The 27,126-nt window shown below is 37.1% G+C and overlaps 7 protein-coding genes and 1 non-coding gene across 10 annotated transcripts; 1 reads left to right on the top strand and 7 right to left on the bottom strand.

Annotated features, from left to right (window-relative positions):
- Positions 1-248: 248 nt before the first annotated feature.
- Positions 249-4,131, bottom strand: LOC9309502 (FK506-binding protein 5). Its single transcript, XM_021023144.1, has 13 exons — positions 3,421-4,131; positions 2,977-3,015; positions 2,821-2,874; positions 2,666-2,729; positions 2,406-2,464; positions 2,168-2,292; positions 1,961-2,020; positions 1,577-1,635; positions 1,355-1,431; positions 1,195-1,233; positions 991-1,053; positions 736-912; positions 249-595 (listed from the first exon to the last, which is right to left on the bottom strand). The coding sequence occupies exons 1-13, from the start codon at positions 3,856-3,858 to the stop codon at positions 548-550; spliced, it is 1,302 nt and encodes a 433-aa protein (XP_020878803.1). The 5' UTR covers positions 3,859-4,131; the 3' UTR covers positions 249-547.
- Positions 4,132-5,602: 1,471 nt separating this feature from the next.
- On the top strand, positions 5,603-6,979 carry LOC9307469. Of its 3 annotated transcripts, none has more exons than XM_021023414.1 (5): positions 5,603-5,998; positions 6,129-6,179; positions 6,277-6,410; positions 6,485-6,573; positions 6,651-6,979. In XM_021023414.1, the coding sequence occupies exons 1-5, from the start codon at positions 5,684-5,686 to the stop codon at positions 6,830-6,832; spliced, it is 771 nt and encodes a 256-aa protein (XP_020879073.1). In that variant the 5' UTR covers positions 5,603-5,683; the 3' UTR covers positions 6,833-6,979. The 3 variants fall into 3 exon arrangements, with proteins under 3 accessions (XP_020879073.1, XP_002873433.1, XP_020879074.1); XM_002873387.2 differs by having other exon boundaries at positions 6,648-6,979; XM_021023415.1 differs by having other exon boundaries at positions 5,606-5,998; positions 6,662-6,968.
- Positions 6,965-7,528, bottom strand: LOC9307468 (elicitor peptide 5). The gene is made up of 2 exons (XM_002871352.2): positions 7,259-7,528; positions 6,965-7,165 (listed from the first exon to the last, which is right to left on the bottom strand). The coding sequence occupies exons 1-2, from the start codon at positions 7,388-7,390 to the stop codon at positions 7,040-7,042; spliced, it is 258 nt and encodes an 85-aa protein (XP_002871398.1). The 5' UTR covers positions 7,391-7,528; the 3' UTR covers positions 6,965-7,039.
- A 624-nt stretch (positions 7,529-8,152) lies between these two features.
- On the bottom strand, positions 8,153-9,427 carry LOC9307467 (elicitor peptide 4). The gene is made up of 2 exons (XM_002871351.2): positions 9,233-9,427; positions 8,153-8,416 (listed from the first exon to the last, which is right to left on the bottom strand). Exons 1-2 carry the CDS (start codon positions 9,350-9,352, stop codon positions 8,288-8,290), a joined length of 249 nt encoding a protein of 82 aa, XP_002871397.1. The 5' UTR covers positions 9,353-9,427; the 3' UTR covers positions 8,153-8,287.
- Positions 9,428-9,913: 486 nt separating this feature from the next.
- Positions 9,914-11,836, bottom strand: LOC9307466 (elicitor peptide 7). Its single transcript, XM_021023217.1, has 2 exons — positions 11,407-11,836; positions 9,914-10,709 (listed from the first exon to the last, which is right to left on the bottom strand). Exons 1-2 carry the CDS (start codon positions 11,530-11,532, stop codon positions 10,569-10,571), a joined length of 267 nt encoding a protein of 88 aa, XP_020878876.1. The 5' UTR covers positions 11,533-11,836; the 3' UTR covers positions 9,914-10,568.
- A 1,345-nt stretch (positions 11,837-13,181) lies between these two features.
- On the bottom strand, positions 13,182-15,054 carry LOC110227179 (elicitor peptide 1). Its single transcript, XM_021020584.1, has 2 exons — positions 13,815-15,054; positions 13,182-13,444 (listed from the first exon to the last, which is right to left on the bottom strand). The coding sequence occupies exons 1-2, from the start codon at positions 13,953-13,955 to the stop codon at positions 13,346-13,348; spliced, it is 240 nt and encodes a 79-aa protein (XP_020876243.1). The 5' UTR covers positions 13,956-15,054; the 3' UTR covers positions 13,182-13,345.
- Positions 14,733-14,813, bottom strand: TRNAL-AAG. The gene has a single exon. It is a non-coding gene; the product is annotated as a tRNA-Leu (tRNA).
- A 2,789-nt stretch (positions 15,055-17,843) lies between the features above and the next one.
- Positions 17,844-20,480, bottom strand: LOC9307465 (cytochrome P450 78A7). Its single transcript, XM_002871349.2, has 2 exons — positions 18,859-20,480; positions 17,844-18,719 (listed from the first exon to the last, which is right to left on the bottom strand). Exons 1-2 carry the CDS (start codon positions 19,852-19,854, stop codon positions 18,114-18,116), a joined length of 1,602 nt encoding a protein of 533 aa, XP_002871395.1. The 5' UTR covers positions 19,855-20,480; the 3' UTR covers positions 17,844-18,113.
- Between the last annotated feature and the right edge of the window lie 6,646 nt (positions 20,481-27,126).

Below are 27,126 nucleotides of genomic sequence, written 5' to 3'. Positions count from 1 at the left end.
TAATAAATCTTGAGTAGTCTATTTATTTGCTCCTTTTAGAATGTCATTTTCTCTAACCATAAAATGAAAGATGCCAAACTTATTATATTTTGTCTGTCTGTCCATCTCTCTTTCATATAATATTTTATTGGGTCCAACTAAATAATACCATTTTGGTATTGTCGAAACTTTGACTACTAGTTGGAAACACCCCATTAAAATACTCTCCTTTTCTTATAATTAGCATAATCGTCTGGACTCCAGAGTCAAAAGTAATTTGAGAAATGCCATTGCAATTTAAGAAAAACATCAAGGTCAAGGGTAGTAGAATTATAAAAAGTTGCCTCCAATTTTCCGCAAAAAGAATTGGTTCCCGTGACTCTTCTAAGATCTCAAGTACTTTTGGAAGGGAATACAAACTCATAAAAGTAAAAGACATTTTGTCCTACAAACTTGGCTTTATAACTATAATAGCTCAAAGAGTTTCTGAGAGCACCTGTGATTCAATAACTTTGATTTCTGCTGAAGCTGCCAAGAAAAGCTATCCTGGGTTCTCAAGGGTCTGATCTCAAAGGACTTCATGAGCCTTTCCATAGTATCGATTAATGAACGGGGACTGCAAAAAAAGAAGCAAAGACCAGATCATTCACATAATCAGAGCTTTGTAACAAACTATAATCAAAACCCCTTTTATGGTTGACTCAGAAAGTATTATTGGAGGTGGATTTTGGTTTTTTTTTTTGTTTTTGCTCTTACCTTGACACCTGAGACGTCTGGTGTATCTGGTGAAGGCTGAGGGTAGAATTTGTAGAACTTCATCTTTTGAAAGGCTTGCTTAGTATCTTCGCTCATTTCTTCTATTGCTTTCTTTCGAGCATCTTTGGCTTCTCGATTTGCTTTCTTTGCTGCTCGAACTTGCTCTTTGACATATTCCTGAGAAAAAGAACAATGGTAATTAGAGAAGATACTCAAGCGTCAAGAACTGACAATTGTGTTACAGCTCACTCTTACTTTGAATTCATCCGTTTGTTCAGCAGGTAATGCTTCCTCTTCAACCAGTTTATCGACAAATTCCTGAGATAGATGAACAAAAAGCCATCTCAAGATTCAGCATACGACAAATGCGATTTCGAACACACAAGGATAGAACAATGCAAAGATGACTCAAATGAAGAAGTAATTCAAATTTTTCTGTTACAGAAAAGCCAAACACACCTGAATTTCGTCAAACTCCCAGTCAAATTCACATACAACCTGCACAAACAGAAAATTAAAGCTTGATTATAAAGAAAATACCCAAAACAATGTGCCCCTATCAGACCATTCATGTAGACCTGCCACTTCCAACACATTCATTGCATGCCAGAAAACTTACCGGGGGTTCAGAGGGGAACATTATTTGGACCTCAGTACTCTGTTCAAGTTCATCTTCCTTAAAGGGTTGATAGAAGTCTGCAACGAAAAAAAAAAAAAAAAAAAAGAGACATTAGAATTTGTTGTTGCATACGAATATATAACTGCCAACAGCCTGCCATGTGCTATAAATGGTTCACTCTGCAAATTTAACTAGTATTAGTAGTAGATGAATAAAACTCACAAGGAAGGCAATACTCAAATTTCTTAAGTTGATCTTCCTTCATATGTCTGAGAGCAGATCTGCAGATAATGTACAAAGTCAAATTGTGTACAACAGAACTAGAGAATTCAAACAATACTATCTTTAGAAGACTCAGATTTGCAACAAAAGAGACCCATGTATCAAATTTTTGCACCCTAAAGAAAAATTACTAAGCAGGAATGAGGGAACATACAATGCAACCGGACTCATCACACATAGTAGCAACGTGAAGCCATGTTTCATATTCTAATTTCAATACATTTGTAATGTAACTCAAAATCCCTTCATAGCAAGCAAAAATCGATTTTCTTAACTCTATCAGTCATCTCAGACTGAGAAGAGAAGAGAACACATGCTACGTACCTCCTCTGCGTACAAACCAAGGTAAAAATTTGAGAGTTCATCTTGTCCACTTGTCTATCTCTGCAAGAAGAACAAAGCAAAAGTAGTTAGCAGCTGCTGGTAAACATCAGAAGTAAGAATAGCCCAAGAAAGAATCTCTGTTTCTCTTCTCAATTATTTAGGTCATCACAGCAAATGTCTAACAGATGCACGTGGAACTCATAGTACCTTTTTTCAATCGGAATGTAAGGAAGCCAGTCCATTTTCATCTTCTTCATTGGAATGATTTCCTCCACTTCTCTCTGAACAGATGTGATTCCTATCTTATCAGAAGGCGGAAAGGGTGATTCAATCTGCATATATAAAATTGATGAATTTTTGAAAGAGAAAAGAGATAATATAAGATCTTAAATTCAGAGATCAGTGATGGCAAGCAAACTTTAATAGAAATTTAAAAAGAACTCACAACAACAACTGCTGGGACATGGACAATCTTGTTTGCGCCTTTGTAGGGGACTAGTTGAGCTGTAACGTTAAAAAGAGAAACTTAGACAGGAACTAAAAAGCAAATGTTCAAGAAAAGGAAGAGACCATAGATTGTTAAGTACATTAGAAAGAACCACAAGTATCAAAGATTATTTAAACAAGTCAAACGATAAGAAGACAGTAACTACCTATATTCCAAACAAGATTAAAAAAAAAAAAACAGCGAGAGAAATAGCTTACGTTCTGTACAGCCAAAAACATAAACCTTCTTCCCATAGAGCTTCCCTCCTTCCTCCAATGCTTCCTGAAACAGATGAAGAAACATAAATATCAGATTCTCGTCAACCCCGGAAACCCTTGACTAAACAATAGAGAATGTAATAAAAACAACTTACTTCAAGATTTTGGAAATCCCAATTGAATTCATAAAGTGCATCTAATTGATCCCACTGCCATCACAAATTAACAAACATAAGCCAGGAATATATATTAGATTATCAATGAAAACAGTAGCTCTGATGTTGAAGCCAAAATTTCTCAAAACAATATACCTCAGTTCCCACTGGAAACGCAACCTTCCACAAATCCTCCTGGAAACACAAAACAAGCGCATATGTTAATTAGCAACGCACACAGCAGCAATAAGACAAGAAAACAAGCCCGTTTATTTGAACTTAAAAATACTCAAGTGCTCAAGATACATTGATAACGAGATACCATATCTGACACAAGAACTATAATAGCATACAATTGTTCTCCAGATAAACCCACCAACAAAGTAATATATTTTGCATTGTTCTTGCAACCAAGAACTCTAAACAGCTCCACATTATAAGTTAAGCTATAAGATAAACATACAAGTTCAAAAACGTATCTCATTGTTGTTTTCACAGCGTATTTCGAGTTATCAAATTAGCTTAAAATAAATAACCCCAAATTGCATATAATCCTAGTGATGAATCTTCAACCTAAGCTAAGGTTAGCAAAAACCATACCAGATTACGCTTCTCCTCAAAGTAGACAGGCTCTTCCTTAACTTTGGCTACTCGAGGTTTCTTAACACTCGGAACCGGTTTCTTCTCATCTTTAATCTCAGTTTCCTTCTTCGTAGCCCTCTTTCGTTTACCACCACGACGAGCAACAGGTTTCTTCTCATCTACTTCCTTAACTTCGTCAGATTTGACCTCATCTTCCTGATTCTCCTCCTCCTCCTTCTCTAAGGAATCAGGTTTCGCCTCCTCTTCGTCCTCTTGATCTCCCTTGGCCTCCTCTTCTTCCCCATTCTCCTTCTTCTCGTCGACGACTTCTTCCTTAGGCTGTTGACTCTCCTCCTGCGTCGTCGTCTCCTCTATCACCTCATCGTTCTGAGTCTCCGCAACAGCAGCTTTGCGACCTGCTTTTGAAACACCCTTTCTCTTCGCTCCTTTCCTCATTGCCACAGTACTCTAAGAACGAATTGAGAAACCCTACTGGCTTCGCCGGCGAGGATTGAGAGAAAGAGATAAAGCTAGGGATCGATGGCGGTGGATCCGGAATTTCGAATTTTTTTCCGGAGGAGACTCAAATTTGGGGGTTTTTGTTTATTTTTTATTTTATCTTTTTTTTTTTTGGTTGTTGTCCAAATGTGTTCTACTTATTGCGTGATTTCAACGACCGCTCTTCAGGAAAAGGAAATAGGGTTTTTGATTTTTTTCCCCAAATTATTAAGGCGCCGTTTGCCAAAATTTATTGTATGGCCCAAAATTCATATGAATTTTTTTTTGGTAAATTTAATTATTTTTTTGAAATTTGGATTGGAGGAAGTTTGACGAACCTTGTAGAGGATTTGATTATGATGAAACTAAATTAGGTATAAGATCCTTCAAATCTATTTAATATTTCATTATTTTTACAGAAAATTTGTAAGCTATTTAGGGAAAAATTTTATATTAGAAAAAGCTGAAATTTCACAAACTTCTTATATGATTTTAAATTTATAAAATTGAATTAACTACATATATTGAACAATAATTTAAAATTTAATTTATTTTAAAAGGAAAGTATTTTTATTTTGCTTAAAACTTGTACCACATTTATCCATCCAGCTACCAAAAAACTAAACCCACTGGTGGTGACGGAACAAAGCCCAACGTAATTGCCCATGTCTTACGGATCATTAAAGGGCCTATATACTCTTATACCAATTATATCCCCATGATTGGAAAAAAAAGAGCCCAACTATACTGAACAGAACAAAGATGATCGATGCACATTAATTTACTGGTATGAGTTTGTGACTTATGAGTGGAATCCGATTGCAATATTTTGAATATGTCATAAGTCACACCTCATACCAGAAATAAATTTACACATTACAGTATGGTGCTGATCAACCTTTCCCGACACCATCTACCTACGACATGTCCCACAAGTCCCTTACCTACACGAGTTATTGCAGTTCCAGTGGTAAAGGGGTCACAGCGGTGACTTCCGCCACCAGGATTCGAGGCACGACCACTGACAGGTTTACATAGAGGAATTGCCAGCCTCGTGGGATTAGTCCTTGGGCCTAGGAAGCCTTTGGGAGATCCGCGGTTATTCAAAAAAAAAAAAAAAAAAAAACTATATGTAAGAAAAAACGAATCAAACCAGATGTATATGTAGTTATAGCTCAAACATCAGTCCGAGCCCTTAAGGGCATACACAGCGGGACATGTGCTGAGATATATCTCAGAGATTTAAATTATTAAAATAAGGAAAAATAAATAAATAAATAAAAAGTTTACCCTCAGTTTCTCTCTTTGTCTCTCTCCTCCTTTTCCACTCAAACAACGCCACGTCTCACTAACATCCGAGTGTAGGATAACACCCGAGATATGAATCTTTTTATGTCTCTCTCCTCCTTTTGTAATATTTATCTATTTTAAATTACTAACACCCGACGGATGGATACACCACTGCGGATGGTCTAAGACCATACGTGTGAGTTGTGATACGTGCATAGGGAGGTGCTACGTGTAGTTATAGCTGAGTAGCTCACAGACCTTCAATTACAAACCAATGTGGTGGTGTTCTGATTTACTTATGACGCAAAAAGGAGGTCAAATTGGTTTAAATAATAGTAATGACCTTATTTTATTATTTAAAGCATAAATAGAGGACTTATCTTGCAATTTGTTTTTATTTTTATTGCAAGCTGAGAAAGTGATGACTTTCATTGTTATCGTCGACTCGGAGCTTAACAATGGCTTCTGACGACTAGAGCTAAAACCATTCACAATGTTGTTCTCACCCTCGAATTTACAATCACCCAAACGTCTAATCTTTTGGAATCCGATTCTCCATTACGGATTCATCGATAAAAATCTCTCCTTTCGCCGACGGGACACTCTCCGGCTAGCTTTTCCGATTTCACGATACGCAAAGGGTTCAGAGTCAATCGCGTCTTCTTCTCCCTCTCCATTGTACTCGAATCCGCAGGAGCCATCGATCTCTTCCCAATTCACGTCGTCCGTGGGGCAGCCTCCTCTTCAACTCTCTCAATGGACATTCACACAGAAGCACTTCGTCTTGCTCAATGTCGTCGCTTGCGTAGTAAGCCTCAACATCATCCCCCATACTTGCTTGATTTGACTCTTGGGTTTAGGTTTTGATTCCAATTGCTCAATAAAGATCTGGACTTTATGTCAATTTGTAACAATCATCATCATGGGTTCTGTTGCAGACAGCAATTTCAGCATCGTGGCTCTTCTTTGCTGCAATTCCTACTCTTCTGGTTCGTTCTCCAACATTTTGCTTTTACAGATTTTGATAAATTTTGAAGGTTGATTTGAGTTGTATATACATTTGTTTACTTTGGAATGTTGATAAAGGCTTTCAAGAAAGCAGCTGAGTCTCTTGAAAAGCTTCTGGATGTAACCAGAGAAGAGCTACCAGATACAATGGCTGCTGTTCGTTTATCGGGAATGGAGATCAGTGACTTAACTATGGAGCTCAGTGATTTAGGGTTTGTCTCACATCCCACCATGATTATTACCTATTCTTCACATCTCTTTTGTAACTCTTTCAGTATTTGTGTAGCCAAGGTATCACTCAAGGTGTTAAAAGCTCAACACGGGCTATTCGCGTAGCTGAAGATAGACTAAGGCGGTTAACAAACATGAATCCAGGTTCAGCTATCACTTCTGAACTCTCTTTTTCAAACTGTAGACTTTCACGGTTAACTCCATTTTTACCTCATCAGTAGCTTCAATGCAGGAGGTGATGCATCGAACCAAGACAGAGGAAACAGAACCAATGGTGGCTAGAAAAGCGAGGAGCTTAAAGGAAGGGATAGTTAAAGGACGTTCGTTATGGCAATTGTTGTCCACAATCACTCGTTTCTCCCAAACGGCAACAAGTTATCTTGCAAAGCGAGCTAAGCAGTAGAAGCATAGAAGGTGATCAATCAGATCCCACTTTTCTCTTACCCTTTTTTTAGAGTCCGAGTCTAGCTTGAGTCTTTCTAGCTTAAGAGTGTAATTTGATTGATATGAAATTATGGTATTGATATCGTGATGATTCATGAGGCGCAAAGCAAGTTTCTTTTAGAGTGACTACTAAACAAGATCATCCAATTCTACATCAAGATTCTAGTTACATGTTGTAGTCGTTAACTCCACCTCGTTTTCCCGAGCTAACCGGTTGTTTCCGTATCCCTTTCCTCATTACGTTGAGACTCCTCGTTGAAGTTTCGATAGATGAAGCTTCTTCTTTCTCCTCCTGCACCACCAAAAAAGAAACAGTAGCTTAGCTGAAAGAAAGTATACACAATCCTTGAATTTACAGAGGAAAGAGAGAATGATCAGTTTTTACATTTCTTGCTTTAGCTTTCACCATGTCTGAAGAAGAAGATGAACGTCTGAATCTCAGACACTTGAAAAAAGCCTTGACAGTTTGAGGCACGAGCTTGCAACAATCTCTTTTGTTATCTCTCTCTTGCTGCATCTTCTCTATCTTATAATCTCCTCAAATTTTATTTGCTACCAAAAGTTCAATCATACTTCTTAAACTGCGATTATAAAGCGGTGAATTAGAACCAACTTTTTAAAAAAATTGCACATCTTTTAGAGTGGCCGTCTCTTTCTTTGTTAAAAGCTGAGGCTATAGAAAACCAACAATTCCATAAGTTATGTCCTAAATTTCAACTTTTTTGTTCGACTAAGATAGGCATCAAGACATTTAAGTTTTCCCTAATCGATTTATACATTATTTTTTTTTCTTAAAATCATGTAAATCTCTAAACTCTAATTTTTACATTCCGTAACATTAAAATCTCAACCATTTATATTTTTCAATTAATGGTTTATATTCGAAAGTAGGTGTACATAGCGAAAGGTAATAAATAGATTTCCTTGTTTATGTAACAGTAACACTGTTAAGTCCCACCTCATCATTCAACTTCTTTTGGATATATATGTAGAATGTACGGAGAACGAGACACCACATGAATGTAGAATGTACATGCAAATAGTTTTTTTTTTTTTTTTTATCCCAATTAATTTATTTAATTTGCTATTTGTTTACGATAAGGTATTTATTTATTTTGTTATACATTAGGTAAGAGAGCAAACTGATCTGTTATTTTTCTAAAGACGCATGAACCCAGAAGAGAGCAAACTGACGTATTTTTTTAAGATTCACGTTTTTTTTTTTTGGTCAGATTTTTAAGATTCACGTTTGTATTTTGTTATTATGTCTTAAGAAAAATATAGGAGTCGTAAATCTTCAAGAATTATACGATACAAATATTAAATTGTAATTAGAATTTCTCCGTCAAATATTATTTAGGTGAAGTGAAAAACTAAAACGGCTTCTTTTTTTTTTTTTTTTTTTTGTAAACTACTAAAACGGCTTCTTGTTGGTGCCTCCCGGCTTGCCGGAACTTTCTCTCGACTTCTTCAGTACATTCTTTTTCGCCGGAAGACCCCTCGACGACACTTCCACAGCCTCAACTTTCTCCTCCTCTTCTTTCTGTTGCGAGAAATTTGAAGTTCGTATTAAAAAGACAATTTTATCAATCTTTAAGAAAGAACATACAAATAAATAAAAATGAAAAAGTTAAATGGGGTGATAATGTGTCAGCACAAGAATTGAAGATGATCTACTACTTCTCTATGAGGTGGCAGCATCTAATTAAAGTTAAATTTTACTATGTTTCACATAAAAAGTTTTTCTTTTTCTCTAGACCACCAAAAATTCATGTAGATCACTAGAGTCTTGTTTTAATTTTAAGATATAAGATATGAATCCACCCACGTTAACCAGATCCGATCCGAAATTGTTCTTAACAAACTAACCCAAAATTAATTATATATTAGGCTATGTCGATATGAATGGCTAAAAAGAATCCATCATATTTAGAATGCGTGTTAGCAATCATATATGAAGTATAGAGCTTAGAATTAATATGTAAGAAATATGGACTAATCTACTATTTCCACTTATTACTTAGTAATTGATTTTGAATTAAAACCCATAAAATCGTTCAACTCATAGTTAACAAAAAAACAAAAAAAAAAACACATTCAAAATCCTGACAACTAATTTTCCGTCAATAGTCAAGAGTTACAATCTCTACCGGAAAAAGAAAATTTGCTCTATCCAATATCTGTTCTAGGAAAACGAAATTAGGTATAAATTGGATGCGTAAAAAACTCATCATTTTGAGGAAATATTTGTACTAGGAATTATGTCATGTTCAAAGATTCCTACCAAAAAAAAAATGTCATGTTCAAAGATAAGGAGATCTAATCAAATGAAATCTCGTTTATCACAGAAATTACATACCGGGAAACTATGATCAGAAGGAGATCGCAAACCGAGAAGCTTGAGTAAAAGAGATCGGAAAGTTTGGTGAATGAACCTAAAAGGGATCCATAGATAATAAGAAACTCCTTCTCTCTCCATCTTCTCCTCAAGATCTGCTTCGTGAGAGCTAGAAAGCGAGAGAGAGTGAGTGTGTGACTTGGGTTTAAAATATATATAGGCTCATTCACCAAGTATTACTGTATAAAATGGTAGTTACATATATTAATCTAATTATAAATTTATAACAGCTCATTTGGCGCGTCTTTTCGTGTTATTGCATGTTTCAGTATAAAATATTATTTATTTATGTTTTCCAACATTATATACACATGTGCTCTGTGCTCTACTTACAATAAGGTTGACCAGATCAATTGGTTTTTGAAGGCCGATGATCGATGAAAGTCTTAATTTTCTGTTATTTAATCTTTCGTCTATATATAAACTAGCTGTGAGAAGTTTTATCAATTTATTCAATCAAATATTTTAAATTAATTTGAAATAATATTAAACTGTAAGTTTTTTTGTTTCAATTTATTTTAGTATAAAAGACATTCTTTCGTTTTTTTGGGAAATATCAAAAAAACTACTATAGAAATCAAGACATAAAAATTTAAAGGTAGCGGATAAAATCTTTTTTTTTTTTAAATTAATTATTATCTCAAAGATATCTTTTTGCTGCTTTGTAGAGTGTTTAGTTTCATTTTTTGGCTAAATTGTTTTTATCATAAATTCATATACAACTTTGACAAAAGAAAAACAATCATGAATATACAATGGAAAATGTGGAGTTTGAATTTCAGATGCAGAGATCAGTGGCCAACTGTTCAAACCCACAAAACCCTTGGCGTTTAGTTTCATTTTGGAACAGATAAAGGGAATATTTTGGTTTGCGTACGAATGACCCACTCTACAATAGTTACATATCAGTAAACCAACTTTTATTATTGATTGTTTAAATAATAAAAGTTGTTTTACTGATATGTAACTATTGATCAGTAAATCATTGTGTTTTTCATATTCTTGTGCCCATTTGTGAAACTTTTTATTCACCTTCGCCAAGATATGTAGTTCAGAATTCACAATCTTAAACTGCCATAAGATTGGGCACAAGAATATGAAATGAATGACTTAAAGAACTTACGAACAGTCAAGAATCACATAATTCACACAAAAGAAAACATCCTTATAACAATATACATTAAGTTTGAGAAGAAATGTAAAGGATTTTTTCCGAACATATTTATATTATTAATTACTTGATGTTGAAGTTGACTTTTTATTGAAATGAAGACTTGTGGAAGCTAAAACTAGGAGTCTAGGAAGGTGCCTTGTTGGTACCTCCACGCTTCCCGGAACTCGTTTGCTGCTTACTCCTTCGCGCTGCAACGTTCCCCGACACCACACTCCTTGAAGTCACATTCACAACATCTGTCTCTTCCTCTTCTTCTTGTGATATCTTCACCACAAATTATTATATATACATATTTTCATTAGAAATTTCATATTGAAAAGAAAGATGTGACAATAATTCCGTAACAAAATAAACATTCGTGTCGTTTAGACTTAGTTTCCTGATCAAGTTTCATAAGTTAGTCCACGGAGTCGAAACGTGTATTTGATTTTTTAAATGATTGATTTTATATGAATGAGCGCAAGAAACCATTTACCATATTCTTTTTACATATATGAACCAACTACTATATATTAATATTGTATTCGTATCCATCCGAGTAATCACGAAGAAGAACATGATCATTTAGCAAAGGATTATTCAAAATTCCACAAGTATGTAAAATTGTAAATACGGAAATTTAAAGTCTACGATTAAAATTCAGAGAAACTCCAAACTTACAATCAGATATCAGAATATGCTTTCCAAATAATAACTAATACTATTAAACAATTTGATCATCATTTTAATATGATATAGGATTGTGAATTAAATTTCACGTCAAAAGGAAAATGAGACAATTCAAGTATAATAAAGTTAATGAGTTGACTAATAGTTTTTATTAACAAAACAAAAAACTAATATTACTACGTACGTACAATTGCTGGTAGACGTGATCATAAACTTTTCATAAATATAGTTTAATTTGTATTAATACATATTAACATATAGGAATTGTTGATTACATATAGATATTACTCACCGGAGAATTATCAGGAGGAGTTGGTAGACTCCAGAAGAACGATCGGAAGATATCGCGGATGAAGTTAAAAGGGATGCAGAGATAAGAGCAATTATCTCCATCTTCTCTTCTTCCTTCTCCCTCCATTTCTTTTCTTCTTTCTTTTAACTACAAGAGAATTGGGTCATCATATATAATAGAGTTCAAATCACTCATCATTTCTTCTTAGTCAACTTACAGCAATTACATTAAGTTGTGATAAAATATTTATGATAATTAAATATACTAATCTGATTGTAACAGCTCATCGGTCGCATTCGCATCATCTACTATTCCTATATTGCATGTTTCCCGTTTGTGATTTGTTTTTTACTCGTGTAAAAAAGGGTAATGAAATTGAATGCTAGATATATAGATACTCGTACGTATGTGGTGATCATAATAATATAAACCGAACTTAATACGTGAAAACAATCCATATACTGATAAAAAAAAAAAAAGAGATATAATAACGTTAGATTGTCATAATTTGATTTCAGTTTTTGGTCGAATCAATAATCATCAAACGATTTTGCAGTTTTCTGAGTCATCATTTGTACAGGAACGGATATTTAGAAGCATGTAGATATATAGGCAAACACATGTGTATGAATGTATATTATTACACAATAATTAGGGATGTGTATGTTTATATATAGTACGTAGCATATGACAATTAGATACGACAGAAATGTCTCGCTAAGAGGAATAATGCGTTCTAAACGCCAAGTAATTATGATTGATTAATATATGACCCACGAGCTAAGCTAACATATACAATACTCTAATAATGATGTCAACACACTAAAACCAGCTGTTAATCACTGCATATACATATTTAGAGTTCGGCTGGTTTATATGCAAGAGTTTTACGTTGTGAATAACTGTATATAAACGTTACTAAACGGTTTATTAACAATTTATACGATTGATATAGCAGTTAAAAACAGGTGTAAAATTAAATAGTTACCGTAACAGTTAGACATTAATTTAATTATTGGACGTATCAAGTATAGATTACTATTTATATGAAATTTTTTGATAGAAGATGATTAGATCTTGTTGAAAGAGAACATGTTAAAAAATATTTTCATATTTAAGATATATTTATAAAATTTTATTCTTGTATAAACCCTTTTACCGTGGAAGCCCCTTGCCCATTGGTTGACCAAGGGTTGATTAATGCTTCTACACTAAGAAGTCTGGGGTTCGAATCCCAGATATTGCGATTTATTAACAAATTTGCAGATTAATGGAGGCAAGTGTGCAGGAGATCTCCAGCGATGTACAATTATAGCCGTGCGCCAGGATTCTACGCAGTGAAGGAAGTGTCGCTAGGTCGTGGATCATTGAAGGTATTCATCAAGATCATGAAGAAGGAAGTGTAGTCTGTCGTGGATCTACTAAGGGTCGGCAGAAATTGTCAGTTGTAGAATCGTCTATGTAATAGTTCTCATAATTTGCAATTAATAATAAATGTAGACGGCAAAAAAAAAAACCCTTTTACCAAAAAAAAATTTTCGTTACCGCAAACAATTGAAAAAAAAAACTTCTTATTTAGAACAATATGAGATGCTATCATGAAATGACTAACGTCAAGTACGCGTAACCACAATAATCTCCAACCATATCGTATACTGGCGACTGCTAGCAGTGCCGGCCCGGTAAATTTGGGTGCCTTAAGCAAAATTAAAGCCATAAAAAAAATTTTTTTAAAATTAGATTTTTACCATTAAAAAAAATGTTGTAGTTGTCTCTAAAAGCCAACAATATTTTTTAAAGGCCCTACAAAAATTATTGTATATAAGAAAACTTAACAAATTTTTAGGTAAAAAGGCCCTCAAATTTTGAGGCCCTAATCGGTGGCTTCGGTGGCTTGCCCTCTGCGGCGGCCCTGACTGCTAGAAAACCAATCAATTCCTTAGTTGCGGCGGCCTGGCTTTCCGGAGCTAGGTAGCGTTTTCTTCGATTTGACTATCATGCCACCCCTTGCTGACACAACGTCGTGTGTAGCCTCCTCCTGCGTTTGTAAACTTGTAGTTGTAGTTAAAATTAAAGCTCATCTTATTAATTATTTCCCAAGTGGGAATTAACGTCCAGTTTGGCCAAATCAATATGAAACCAACCCAACTTACGAAGAGATTCTTTTTGAAAAAACCTTGAAATCAAATCCGTTTTGCTTTGATATTCTTTTATTAGAAGATATGTAAAGTTAGTTTTAAAATATTTTTTACAAAAAAGTCTAAACATGAAATATCTGAATATCGAAACCGAACATATGAAAGACATGCTTATTAATATACATGTGAATGTAATTGATATCAAATGCATAATATAGATCTTCTATATATTTAACTTTCTTTCTCGATGGGTTTCTAACAAATGATTACCGAAGATGCCGAGGAAATCGAAGGAGAAGGGGAGAGATGGAGACCAATACACTTTAGGAAGGTCTTGAGAGCTTCGTTCAAGAATTGAAAAGGGATACAAATATGAGAACTTTCTTCTTCATTTCGTCTCTCTTCCTCCATTGAGATCTCACACTCTAATTGTCGTATATCAAATCTATATTTGAGTAGTGAGATGATACTTTTGTCTCGAATGTCTTCGAATGTCCTTTTTATAACATTTTCACAAGAAATATTCCATTCCCACCTCTAAAACTCGGTATTAGTTGTCGGTCGGTCCATTTTACTATTTTCGTAAGCTTTTGAACATTTCTTCACTATTCTCAGATTTCTAAAACTTTTTCAATGCATTATTGGTGACTTTCTTGAGTTTTCAATTCATCAACATACATAGATTGCTATGTTGAACTCAGCACAAGCAAAGCAAGTGTGATGGCTTTTATTAATAATAATTCAATCTTTGGGGATAAGCCTTCCAAAAAGTGAACAATGTTCACGCACTAAGTAACAACAAAGGGTCTTTCTGCAAAAAAAAAAAATCCTAGCGCAAAAAAGAGATCACACATAATAATCATGTTGGCCGAAATGACTAAAAAACACGTACAACTCGGCTTGATGATTAAAAAGAAAATCATATATCCGATCAGAAACAAGATCCATTTTTGGTCTACTGGACTGATCCCGATCCGGTGAGATTATAAAAAAAATTTGCCCAAAAAAAAACTCGTACAAAAAGAAAACATCATTGGTTTCTTGATGGATAGGCTGCAAGATTTTCTTGAAATTGGTTTGTTTGATTTCTCGTGGACATGTGCAGACTTTAGGATTATTGGGCCTAATAGTCAATTAAATCGGGGCCGAACTTATCGTTATGCCCGAAAAAAAAAACTAAAAATGTAATGTTGACAGTGGGATTTGAACCCACGCCCTTTCGGACCAGAACCTTAATCTGGCGCCTTAGACCAACTCGGCCATATCAACTTGCTGTCTTAGTTGTGTATTAAATATTTATAAAGCCATTCGACATAGAAATATACACATAAAGGAAAAGGATAATTAAATAAGAGGGATGGGTCAATGTCACCTGAATGATTGTCGGCTACCCCCAGCCACTAAATTAAAAGCAGTGAGAAGTCAGTGTCTGAAAATGAATAGTGAAGAGACAAAGACACGAGCCAAGTTTCAGAGATACGACTCCATGCACAGGTTTCGGTGTTTTTAATTTATATGATCAGACTCTCTGCGACGAAACCTATGACTTCTCCACCTCCACTTTACTTCTCTGTTTTCTCTCACTCTTTTTTCTTTTTTTTTCTTAACCTTATAACTTTATCTCCCGAGGACTTGTAGACATCATGTGAATTAATATATCTGGCCATGTTCGTTATGATTTTCCGAGGGATAACTAGTATAGAGTACTTCAAAACAGATTGTTCAGATTTGATTAGGATGTCGTAATTTTTTGTTAACTGGTGTGCCTTTTCTTTAGCTTATGGACAAGTTTACCACTTATACTTTTAAGCAATAATCATATTTACTTTAATTTAATCATGTAACTAACAAGATAAAAATATGACACTGACGGTTGAAATAGTTTAGATACAGTTGTTTAGGTCTAAACTTTTTTTTTTAGCTCGTTTCACATTCATTTGGATCAGTTGATTCTTTTTTTTTTTGAACATCTGATTTTATATAAAAGGACAAGAATACAACTGGTTAAACAAAAAGAACCACTCCCAACCTGCAAGTGATACAACCGAACCACTAAAAGCTACACTAAGACCCTTTCAAAGAAAGAAAGGTCTAAACAAAAGAATGAGCTTTACCAAAAAGCTAACCAGCAATCAGCACCTGAAAATCTAACAGAGGAAAAGGATCTCTCATCTACAAAAACCCCAAAAAGCCAAGAGGGATAACCTACTGCAACGTAAATATGCAGCCTTAGATCATTGGTGACACTCTGTGCAATGAGAGAAGCTCCTCTGTTCGCAGATTTGGCTTCCACAACCAAACTCCACTCCAAACCAGACTCCACGAGTCGACGGATCTCCTGAGACTGAAACCAAAAAGAGGGCCAAGCCTTTGGTCTGTTTACAACCTCGACAAGAGTTGGGTTCTGAATTGCAAACAAAAATCTGAAAAATCTGTGGCTTTTCATACATTCCACTCCCCAAAGAAGAGACAAAAAGGCTGCCTCAAAATTGTCCTTAACATTAGTAAAAGATCTTCTTCCATGTATTAGAACCAGCCCCTCACTATCTCTTACAACCAATGCTGCCCCAGCAAGCTTAGTAGACTTAGACCAAGAAGAACCCACATTGCACTTTAGCTAATCAGGAGCAGGAGGAATCCACTTCCTCTTATCCCTCTCCCCAGCCGGAATAACATGAGAAATGACTTCATCATTCACCAAAATCTCTTTCTCCGGCTCAACAATTTGAGCTTCAGTCCACTCAAATACATCTTCTCTGATTTTCATCACCAAATCCAGAGCAGACCACACTTTACCTTCAAACACCAACGAGTTCCTATTTAACCACAACCTCCATAAAATCCAAGGGAAACTCTTTCTAATATCCTCAGGCCAGTCTTTGTTATTTCTATTCACCAACATATGGTGGATATTAGAGAAAACAGCCCCATGATCAAACCCAAAAAGAGGACTAGGGAAATCAGAAAGTGCCCATACTTGTCTTGCAAAAGTGCAAGAGAACAGAGTGTGGTTACTGCATTCTTCATTCTCTCCACAAACTTGACAAATAGGGTCCATACTCATGCCTCTACCATTAAAAGCCTTTGCAACAGGTTAACAACCCGAGACAACTTTCCATAGGAAAATCTGGATTTTTGGATCAGTAGGGATTTTCCAGATCAAACTTTTCAGGTCATTAGTAGATGGAAGAGCAGCAGCCCGGAGAGAAACCTCAGACTCCAAATCCTGAGAAAACAGCCAATAAGCAGATTTTACCGAAAAATCTCCAGACTTGTTGAACTTCCAAATGTAAAAGTCTTCTCTAGACACCACATGATCAGTTGATTCTTATACCATAAAAATCTAAAAACTAGATTTGTATTCAGAATACAATATTGTCAAATCAAGATATATATAATATCTGTATGTATTTTTTTTTTAAAAAAAAAAAATTCAAGAGAGATTAAAATTTTGAAATAAGTTAACGTATTTAAACTTTCACAAAAAAAAATATATTAAAATTTCATATTGTGAATTTGTGTTATTAAGCTATGTTTTTGTGGATTTCTGAATTCTACTTGACAACAAATCTATTACCAAAATATTATGCCATGTAAAATATCTATTCATTAGAGAAAACTACGCAACGTCACCGTCTTTGGAATCCTTCGCCATCATCATAGCTTACTAAGAGCCTATTTATTTTTGTCCAGCAAAGACTGCAAAGTTAACAGATTTTGTCTTAGCATGACAGAGTTAAATCAGTTCACTGATTTTGACTTCCAAATGATTTTTCTACCGACAGAACAAACACTCCAAAATAGTGTGTGTGTGTAGTGCCATCCCTGAATTAGAGTGTGATGCCACTGCTCTTGTTCTATGTGCTGTGTTCAATGGTTTTAAATAAAGGTTGAAAAGATGATAATTTAGCCATAACAACGGGTTTGAGAAACAAAATTGTTGTAAAGATATATATGGCATGACAACACAAATTTCAAAAAAATATACACTAATTTTATATATACATCAATGAGTTCATGATATTATTTTTATTGCCTCATTCTACTCAATTATTACAAAATGACAACATATCTTTGGATAGAAATTACCGAGCAGATGCACCAAATTGAATTTAGATCGTCCAATTTATAATTATAGAATAACCATCTCACTGTTTTGTCCACGTCCCACTTCCACCCGATTTGTTTCTATATTGGTTCGAAAATATCTCATTTTCGCAAGAAAACAAGTGCAAATATTACGATATTTCTAGAAATATGTAAATCAAAGTACGTAGACAAAATCATAGCAAGAACAAAAGACCAAAATTTCCTCTTAGTCATTACTCCATTCATTTTAGACCCACTAAATATAATGGTACATTGATCGATACTACATATATCAAACCGAATCACTATATCAACTAATAATAATTGAAAAAAAAAAGCACACTCTCTCTCTCGATAAAATACTAAAACGGCAAGCAATCTGCAATTCATACCTCTCGACCAAAAAAAAAGCGTTAAAATAGAAATATAAGAAAAAGAAAACGTTGACAAAGGTCAAAACCCTACTTAGCCCTTTTTGACTTAAAATAATTCCGTTACAACAGCACGTAACGGATGCTCCATCTCACAAGAAAGCTTCAAGACCTCACCAAGATCAACTGGCTCGGTCTGATCCTGACCCCACTCGAACAGTCGCACCAACTCAGCCACCCACCGAGTCACAGTAGCTAACCCCATGTTCTTCCCCGGACACACCCTCCTACCGGCTCCAAACGGCGCAAGCCTTAGATCCCCACCACGAATATCTACGTCAGCATTCCCAGTGAACCTCTCCGGGTCGAACTTTAGCGGGTCGGACCATACCGTCTGGTCGTGAGTTATAGCCCACATGTTGACCATCGCCGTAGTTCCCTTTGGAACTACCATGCCATTGTTGAGCTGGACGTCTGATGTGGAAAGACGAGCCCATGAAAGCAGTGGTCCAGGAGGATGCAGCCTTAGAGTTTCCTTCACCACTGCGCTCAGGTACGGGAGTTTTGCCAGGTCAGCATCTGCCACGTCTCCGTCGCTCACAGCGGTTACGATCTCGTCTCGTAACTTGGTTTGCACGTTAGGGTTCAGTACTAGCTCAGCCATGGTCCACTCCGTTAATAATGCCGTTGTATCTGTCCCTCGAAAAATCATCTCCTATATTGACATTAAAAAAAAGAAAAAAAAATTAGAACCAATAAATGCAAAAAAAAAAAAAAACATTACAACTAGACCGTTACAAATATACCGTTAAATTTAATGGGACTAGTATTATTTCAATTTCATACGAACTTACCCATAAAACGGCGATCATGTCATCTTCTCGAAGCTTCTCATCACCGTCTAAAGACAATAAGACATCAACGAAATCTCCAATGTCTCTTTTCTTCTCAGAGTTACTAACTCGGTGTTCGTCGATGATTTTCTTGACGAGGGTTCTAATTCGAGGAACGAGATCTGAGCAACGTTGGTTTAAGCGAATCGAGTCATAGAAATAACCGAGCCATGGAAGATAATCGGACCAATTAAAAGCACCTAAAAGCTCGAACCCTTCCCTGACCATTGATGTAAGCTCATCAAGATCCTCTTTCTGAGCCAGAGGATCGTATCTTCTCCCAAAAACACTCCCCATGATGTTGTTCAAGGCGGCTAGTTGCAAGTGTTTCCTTAAAACGACTGATCCAGCGCCGTTTTGCTCCGCTGACACAGCTTTCACCATTTCAGCGCAGTCTAGGTGGCGTCCAGCTTCATGTGCTAAGATACGCCGAGGAGCGAATAGATGAGTCGATGCGATCCTTCTTAACGTGCGCCAGTAAGCCCCGTTTGGGGCGAATCCTATGGCTCGGCTGAACATGAGGCTCTTAGCAGACTGCTTAACCGGCCGGTCCGCGAAGTGAGGCGACATCAGAATCTCGCGAGCTGTGTTTGGCTCAGAAGCCACGATAACCGGCGTAGAACCGAGGCTGAAAGCCATAATCTCAATGTTGGCTCGGCTCCAAGCCATGGCGGCTAAAGTCCGATGGGCCAAGCCACGGCTGAGAGTGAAAAGACTGCCGAATACTGGTATTCCCCGAGGACCCGGGATCGCAACACGACCCAACCGGTTACGGCCGTTCTTCCAAGCGACACCACCGCCTCCGGCAAGAGCCCACGTGAGTATAGAGAGAGAAACGACGGCGAGGAAGAGATAGCCGATGATGGAAACATCATGTAGGTTTTGGGATCCAAAAACGGCAGGCAGTGCGATCATCCAATAGCTTGTTTCTTTTGATGCCAAATTCATCAACTCCATTTTTTTGGGTGGATGTACTTTTTTTTCCTTGTCAAACAATGAACAACGTACGAACCAGTAATAATAACAAGAGTATATTGTTGTAAGAGAAAGCAAAAAAAAATTATGAGGATGAAAGTACTCTTTTTTTTTTTGGGTTAAAGACAGAAGTACTTGGAGAAGGAACAATGGAGAAGTTGAAGCTAAATGTACATCTATATATATATATATATATCCACATGTATTTTTTGGCAGCGTTAATTAAATGCGCAATGCATGGGAAGAGAGACGTCGGTTTTGAAATGATTATATATTTTTTATATATGTATATTGATGTAAAATTAGTAAGTATATTCGGAAAATGGTAAGGTTAAAATTGGGAGAGAATCACGTGGAGGGAGGTGGTGAGTCGCATGAATTGGTTTGGTGTTGGATGAAATGAAAGATATGTGTGAAAGAGGGCGTTATGACAATGAATTCGGCATTTTTATTTTGTTTTTCATAATTAATTAGGCTATATTTAATTATGTTTGCACCGTTTTTCTCTTGGGTTTTGTTGCCTGCATCGATGTGATGTAATACTAGTATTGAAGAGAATTCAATGAGGTTCGTTAAACCGAAAAAGAATTTAATGAGTCCGTATATTTCGGCTTAGGGAATACGAAAGGACAAACTAATGAATATGTTGTTTATAGAAAAAAGAATATTAGTCGGTTATAGAGTGGGCTTTAGATCGAATAGAAAAGAACAATAGTGTGAAAAACAAGAATCCCTCTTTTGGGCTTAGAACTCTCTTTTTCGGTTAGAGTATTTCACACTAACGAAAATAGAGCTTCAGAACCGGAAATACACTTTCCCTTTGGCTTTTCCATCCTGTTTATCTCTGTTTTAACCTAAATTGATTGCTCCTCTCTTGGCGGCTACTTCTGTTCTTCTGATATCAGCTCTCGATTTTCATTCAGTCTCTAACTTCTCGATTAGAAGCTGATTAAAGTCTGGGTTCGTGTTACTCTTTCGATTTTCTCAAGTATCTGGCTTTGTCGATCGGCTTAAGGATTCTGGATCTTCAGCTGCGGGTTTCAAAGAGTAGATCTTCAGTTGCGGGTTTCGGTGTTATTGCTTGTTTTTCTTCGGGTGTTGCTGTTCCACGATGTCTTCAGCCATGGATAAGGCCATGATGGCCATGTCTCTTGATGAGGAAGATCTTCCTTTTGAGATGCCGGATCTTCCACAGTACAGCTCGTGTGAGAAGAATGTTCTCAGTTTAGTTGGTCGGCTCCTCAACCCGCAGAGCCAAAGTATGTCCAACCTCATTCTCAACATGCCAAGGAAATGGCAAAAGGTTGGTCGAGTGCGCGGAGTGGCTCTCTCCTTGGAAAAATTTCAGTTTATTTTCAATAACGAGCATGACTTGACAGAGGTTTTAGAGAAAGGTTTTCAGACTTTCAACGAATGGGGGATCTTAATGGAGCGGTGGTCTGAAACACCTCCTACGGATTCGCTGCAATTCACCCCTCTTTGGGTCCAAATAAGAAACATTCCGCTCAACTATTACACGGAGCAAGCGATTACTTGCTTGGGTGACTTGGTAGGTCAAGTTACGGAGGTGGTTTTTGATCCTGCAAAGCCTCAAAATAAAGAATTTGTCAGGGTAAAGATAAATTTCGACGTCTCTAGACCATTAAGGAGGACAAAGCTCATCAATCTGCCAAAAGGTTTATCCACTACTGTCAGCTATTTCTATGAGAGAGTCCAAAAACGTTGTTACAGGTGCCAGCGACTCACTCATGAACAAGAAGCTTGTCCCATTCAGCTCAAACAGATTCAAGATCAAATCATTGATAGGAAAATGGGGAGGAAAGTGGAAAAATCAAAAGCTCCTCTGGTTTTAAAGCAAGGTGACGTCCTCTTTGGTGTTCTCAAAGAGGAGCAGGTTGGTATTCATCCTCTATTAGGACGGCCTCGGATAGCTCCAGATGTCTTAGAAGGGATGAGACAGTATCTTATGGTGGCTAATGGAGAAGAACGTTTAATCCGTGAAGAAAGAGTGAAGAAGTCTGTTGCTGAAGCAGAAAAAGATCCGATTTCGCAGAAGACTGTGTTGAGATTGGAGCCTGCCCCGATTGTTTCTAATGATTTCGACAAAGGAAAAGGGATAGTCTTCGGATATGAATCTTCAAGCACTTCTCCTAAAGTTGATCCTTTGTCTGCAGCTCCTTCTCCTAAGATCTCTGGCTTGGGTTCTATGGATTATCTTGCTGGAAGTTCTCTGATTCCCAGTTCTCTGGATGGTGGGGAGGCTCTGGTCGATTATTCTTACTCCTCCTCTTTTTCTCAGCCTAGTTCTACGGGATATGAGGTTGGCTTCTCTGGAGCTAGCCCATCCGGGACTAAGCAAAGAAAAACATCGAGGAGAAAGAGACCTTACATCAGCAAAAGGAAGCCTAAAACTGCAGTAGAAGCTCCTGGATATGGTGCAGGTATTGATCAGGTGCCCAAAAGTGCAGGGCTCCAAGTTGGTGCTATGGAAAAAAGGAAAGGTGTGATGGTAGAACCAGAGGAACAAAAAGCTGCAAAGCGTAATCACAAATTGGCGGTCCCAAATGAGGGACTGTCCAATGTTTAATGAGCATAATGAGCTGGAACTGTCAGGGTTTGGGGCGGCCTCAAGAATTGACAGTTCAACGTCTCATGGAGATGCGTAAAAAACATTTCCCGGAGATCCTGTTTCTAATGGAGACTATGAACATAAGGAATGTGTTAGTTGATATTCAAGTTTGGCTTGGTTATGATCGTGCATATACTGTGGAACCAGTTGGAAGGTGTGGCGGTCTAGCTTTATTTTGGAAGAAAAGTGTAGATATAGAGATTCTGTCTGCGGATAAAAACATCTTGGATTTGTTTGTAAATATGGGTAATTCAAGTTTCTTCTTATCTTGTGTCTATGGGAACCCTAACAGTAGTCTAAGGAACCAAGTATGGGAAAGATTATCAAGATTGGCTATTAATAGAACTGATTGCTGGGCTATGGTTGGGGACTTCAACGAGATCCTTCACAATGGTGAAAAACTAGGAGGTCCAAGAAGAAGTGAAGCCTCTTTTTCAGATTTTGCTGATATGTTGAATGTAGGTGGGATGGTTGAGTTGAAAAGCACCGGGAATGGTTTTACTTGGGGAGGTAAAAGAAATGATTTGTGGATTCAATGCAAATTGGACAGGTGCTTTGGGAACAAAGATTGGTTTAGATGTTTTCCGGCTTCTAACCAAGCTTTCTTGGATAAAAAAGGTTCCGATCACAGGCCGGTTCTGGTAAAGCTTGTTTCTTCCCAAGACTCTTATAGAGGCTCCTTCAGATTCGATAAAAGAATGCTTCATAAACCGATGGTAAAAGAAGCGGTCTCCCAGGCTTGGAATGCTTCTACTTCTGTCTTTGGGCAAAGCATTTCTGAAAGGCTTAGAAGATGTAGAAAATCTCTCAGTAATTGGAAGAAAGAGAATGGGACTAATGCTAAAGTTAAGATTGATTTGATTCAGAGAGAAATTGAAGTGGTTCATGCTTCAGTTTTCCCTTCCTTTGACAGGATGCGTGTTCTAAAGAGAGATCTTGTCCTTGCTCACAGAGAAGAAGAGAGCTATTGGCAGCAAAAGACAAGACAGAAATGGATGCATTCTGGAGACAAGAACACGAAGTACTTCCATGCTTCGGTTAAATCTGAAAGATCAAGCAATGGGCTGGACTTGCTGGTGGATGACGATGGGAACACGCATAAATCAGAAGCTTCCAAAGGCGATGTGGCAGCCAAGTATTTTCATGACCTCTACTCGTCCTCTTATCCGGATAATTGTGAGCAGATTTTTCATGATTTTATCCCCAGAATCACTAGTGATATGAATGAGTCGCTTTTGAGAGAGGTTACCAAAGAGGAAGTGAAAGACGCAGTTTTCTCAATCAAAGCTTCTAGTGCCCCTGGTTATGATGGTATGACTGGTTTCTTCTTTCAACAGTATTGGGAGATTGTTGGAAGTCAGCTTACTGTGGAAGTTTTGAGGTTTTTCTCTGAGGGCTGCTTTGAAAAAGAATGGAATTTCACCCAACTTTGCCTTATCCCCAAGAAGGTAGGTGCCTCTGCTATGAAGGATCTTAGACCCATTAGCTTATGCTCGGTCATGTATAAGGTGATTTCAAAGATTCTGGTATCAAGATTAAAGCCATTGTTGTCCAAGATTGTTTCACCTAACCAGTCAGCCTTTGTGGAAGAGAGACTCATATCTGATAACATATTAATCGCCCATGAAGTGGTTCACAGTCTACGGACTCATTCAGCTTCTTCAAAAGAGTTTATGGCCATAAAGACTGATATGTCTAAAGCTTTTGACAGAGTGGAATGGAGCTACTTAAGGAATCTTCTCACTGCTTTGGGGTTTCATGACATTTGGGTGGAATGGATAATGAAGTGCGTCACCACTGTCTCTTTCACAGTGCTCATCAATGGACAGCCTCATGGTTTAGTGATTCCTCAGAGAGGTTTGAGACAGGGAGATCCTTTATCTCCTTTCCTGTTTATTCTATGTACAGAAGGACTCACTCACCTACTCAACAAGGCTGAGAATAATGGTTTGATTAGTGGACTGCAATTTTCTCATCAAGGACCTTCAATTCACCACCTCCTTTTTGCAGATGATTCCCTCTTCATTTGCAAAGCTCTTGAAGATGAATGTGCAGCTTTTAAAGAGATACTGGATTTGTATGGTAGAGCCACGGGACAGATCATCAATTTGGATAAATCCTCTATCACTTTTGGGTCTAAGATTCCAGATCTTGACAAAGCTCTAATCCAAGCCAAGTTGGGTATCTTTAATGAGGGTGGTGCAGGCACTTATTTGGGTCTCCCTGAATGTTTTAGTGGGTCTAAGGTGGAGATGCTTGATTATATTCATGGCAGGTTGAAAAACAGGCTCTCAGGTTGGTTTGCAAGAACCTTATCTCAAGGTGGTAAGGAAGTTCTAATCAAATCTGTAGCTATGGCAATGCCAGTTTATGCAATGTCTTGCTTTAAGCTACCAAAATCCACCTGTGAATCCCTATCTAGTGCGATGTCTGCTTTTTGGTGGAGCAATTTGGAACACCACAAGAAGATTCACTGGGTTTCTTGGGGTAAGCTCTGCCTTTCTAAAGATAAAGGTGGACTTGGATTTAAGGACATAGAACTGTTTAATCAAGCTTTGTTAGCTAAACAGTCCTGGAGACTATTACATGACCCGGCCTGCCTGCTTTCTAGGTTCCTAAAAAGCAGATATTATGAGGATTCCTCAGTTCTGGAGGCTAGGCTGGGAGACAGGCCTTCTTTCGCTTGGAGAAGCATCCTGCATGGGAGAGAATTATTGATTAAAGGCTTGAGACAAGGCATAGGAGATGGTGCCTCTGTTAATGTGTGGACAACTAGGTGGATTCAAGATGATGTCTTAAGACCTCCTTTCATGAAAAACATCATTGTGAATTGTGATTTAAAGGTGCAGGACTTAATTGATCCTATTACCAAGAGATGGGACGAGAACTGTCTCCAGGAGCACTTTTTCCCAAGAGACCAGTCCATTATTAGGAGAATCAAGCCAGCTACTTCTTCTCCGGATTTTATGGTGTGGTTACACAACAGAAGTGGGACTTACTCGGTGCGTTCTGGCTATTGGTTAGCCTCTCAGAATCATAATGTTGATCTTCTTTTAGAGGCTGCTGCTTTACCTTCCATCAATCCCATTAAGGATAAAATCTGGGAAGTCCTTGCTCCTTCTAAGATTAAACTATTTTTATGGAAAGCTGTTAGTGGAGCTTTACCTGTGGCTGAGCGTTTAATGACAAGAGGAGTCAGGATTGATCCTCGATGCAGTTCTTGTGGCTTTGAAGGAGAATCAATAAACCACTTGTTGTTTCTTTGTCCTCTTGCAAGACAGATTTGGGCTCTCTCCAACATTCCTTCTCCGATTAATGGTTTTGAGGATCATTCTTTGTTCCATAATGTGCATTATGTTCTTCTGATGGCTAAAGACTTAAAGCTACCTATTGCATCGAGAAGATCTGTCCCCTGGATTATTTGGATCCTTTGGAAGAACAGGAACAGTATTCTCTTTGAAGGTAGGACTTTCCATCCTTTGGACATTGTTACTAAGGTACTGGATGACTCTGAGAAGTGGTTTTTAGCCCAACAAGTTGAGAAAGAAGAAGAGTTTAAATCTGCTAGAGTTGGGGCTGGTGGCCGCAAACTTTGGAAGCCTCCCGATCACTCATGGCTTAAATGCAACATTGCTTCGTCCTGGGATAAACATAACAGAATTGGTGGAGGCGCATGGGTTCTTAGAAATTCAAGAGGTGAGGTTTTGCTCCATAGTAGACGATCTTTCGGCGGGATGGAGTCAAAGCAAGATATTGAATTGGAATGCTGGCTGTGGGCTTTGGAGAGTATGAGGAGCCTAAGGATTAGAAGATTTGTGCTGGCTGTTGAAGATAAATACCTTATGGACGTGGCTCTCCGTCCCGACGCATGGCCCTCTTTTAAGTCTCAGTCAGAGTCCCTTGCATTTGCACTCAGTCACATTCCTTTTTGGAAAATTCAGTTTGAAGAGAGAAGTGCTAACAAAGGAGCCTTCCTTATTGCTCAAAGTGTGACAAGAGAGGATCGTCGACAATCATACGTAGCTTCGGGCTACCCTTTTTGGTTACATGATTTGTTCAATGAAGAGATGTCTACTACTTAGTTGTGGTTGCTTTTGTATTCTCTTCAGTGTAGGTGATTGTCTTGGATCCTCATCTTTTTGATCGGATTGTAATCTGATTTCCTCAAGTTATCAATATATTGAATCATTCAGTCGAAAAAAAAAAAAAAGAGTGGGCTTTAGAGTGTTGTGACGTGCAACGAGATACTTGCCCTGATTAATTATCTCATATATTACTTGAGTTTGAGTAGAACGGAATTATGCCTTTTAATAAGAGTAGTTTTAAAAGTATAATTAGGAACTATATATATATATATATATATATATATATATATATATATATATATATCTTCTTGCTAAGAAACTATGTAGTTCTAGAGTTAAAATTTGATGAATAAGTAATTTTAAAGTGGAAGAGATAAGGAGACATTTTTGTACAACTTAAGATATTTAAGATATAGGGCTGATAAAAAAAATTAGGATAGCAAAAGAATAAATAAATGTTCTAGGTTTTTGTCTATCCCAACTCTGAAAAATACAGACGTGTGTATATATTTATCTATATTCAATATCCTTTGACATTTT

Source organism: Arabidopsis lyrata (genome assembly GCF_000004255.2).
Source record: "Arabidopsis lyrata subsp. lyrata unplaced genomic scaffold ARALYscaffold_6, whole genome shotgun sequence".
NCBI classification, from domain to species: domain Eukaryota; kingdom Viridiplantae; phylum Streptophyta; class Magnoliopsida; order Brassicales; family Brassicaceae; genus Arabidopsis; species Arabidopsis lyrata.
The sequence above is the reverse complement of the archived record's forward strand: the minus strand, read 5'-3'. Positions and strand labels throughout refer to the sequence as shown.

Bases quoted from the DNA above. Each gene is read 5' to 3' on its own strand.
- LOC9309502 (XM_021023144.1), bottom strand. From the start codon at position 3,858: ATGAGGAAAGGAGCGAAGAGAAAGGGTGTTTCAAAAGCAGGTCGCAAA. The intron at 2,293-2,405 runs GTGAGTTCTTTT...TTATATATGCAG, and splicing joins ATGTCCCAGCAGTTGTTGTT to ATTGAATCACCCTTTCCGCC. The intron at 596-735 runs GTAAGAGCAAAA...CTTTTTTTGCAG, and splicing joins CAGACGTCTCAGGTGTCAAG to TCCCCGTTCATTAATCGATA.
- LOC9307469 (XM_002873387.2), top strand. From the start codon at position 5,684: ATGTTGTTCTCACCCTCGAATTTACAATCACCCAAACGTCTAATCTTT. The intron at 6,180-6,276 runs GTTCGTTCTCCA...ATGTTGATAAAG, and splicing joins CTGCAATTCCTACTCTTCTG to GCTTTCAAGAAAGCAGCTGA. The intron at 6,574-6,647 runs GTTCAGCTATCA...TTACCTCATCAG, and splicing joins GTTAACAAACATGAATCCAG to TAGCTTCAATGCAGGAGGTG.
- LOC9307468 (XM_002871352.2), bottom strand. From the start codon at position 7,390: ATGCAGCAAGAGAGAGATAACAAAAGAGATTGTTGCAAGCTCGTGCCT. The intron at 7,166-7,258 runs GTAAAAACTGAT...TTGGTGGTGCAG, and splicing joins TGAAAGCTAAAGCAAGAAAT to GAGGAGAAAGAAGAAGCTTC.
- LOC9307467 (XM_002871351.2), bottom strand. From the start codon at position 9,352: ATGGAGAGAGAAGGAGTTTCTTATTATCTATGGATCCCTTTTAGGTTC. The intron at 8,417-9,232 runs GTATGTAATTTC...TTCTCGCAACAG, and splicing joins CTTCTGATCATAGTTTCCCG to AAAGAAGAGGAGGAGAAAGT.
- LOC9307466 (XM_021023217.1), bottom strand. From the start codon at position 11,532: ATGGAGGGAGAAGGAAGAAGAGAAGATGGAGATAATTGCTCTTATCTC. The intron at 10,710-11,406 runs GTGAGTAATATC...TTTGTGGTGAAG, and splicing joins CTCCTCCTGATAATTCTCCG to ATATCACAAGAAGAAGAGGA.
- LOC110227179 (XM_021020584.1), bottom strand. From the start codon at position 13,955: ATGGAGGAAGAGAGACGAAATGAAGAAGAAAGTTCTCATATTTGTATC. The intron at 13,445-13,814 runs GTAATCATTTGT...TTACAAACGCAG, and splicing joins CGATTTCCTCGGCATCTTCG to GAGGAGGCTACACACGACGT.
- LOC9307465 (XM_002871349.2), bottom strand. From the start codon at position 19,854: ATGGAGTTGATGAATTTGGCATCAAAAGAAACAAGCTATTGGATGATC. The intron at 18,720-18,858 runs GTAAGTTCGTAT...ATGTCAATATAG, and splicing joins ACATGATCGCCGTTTTATGG to GAGATGATTTTTCGAGGGAC.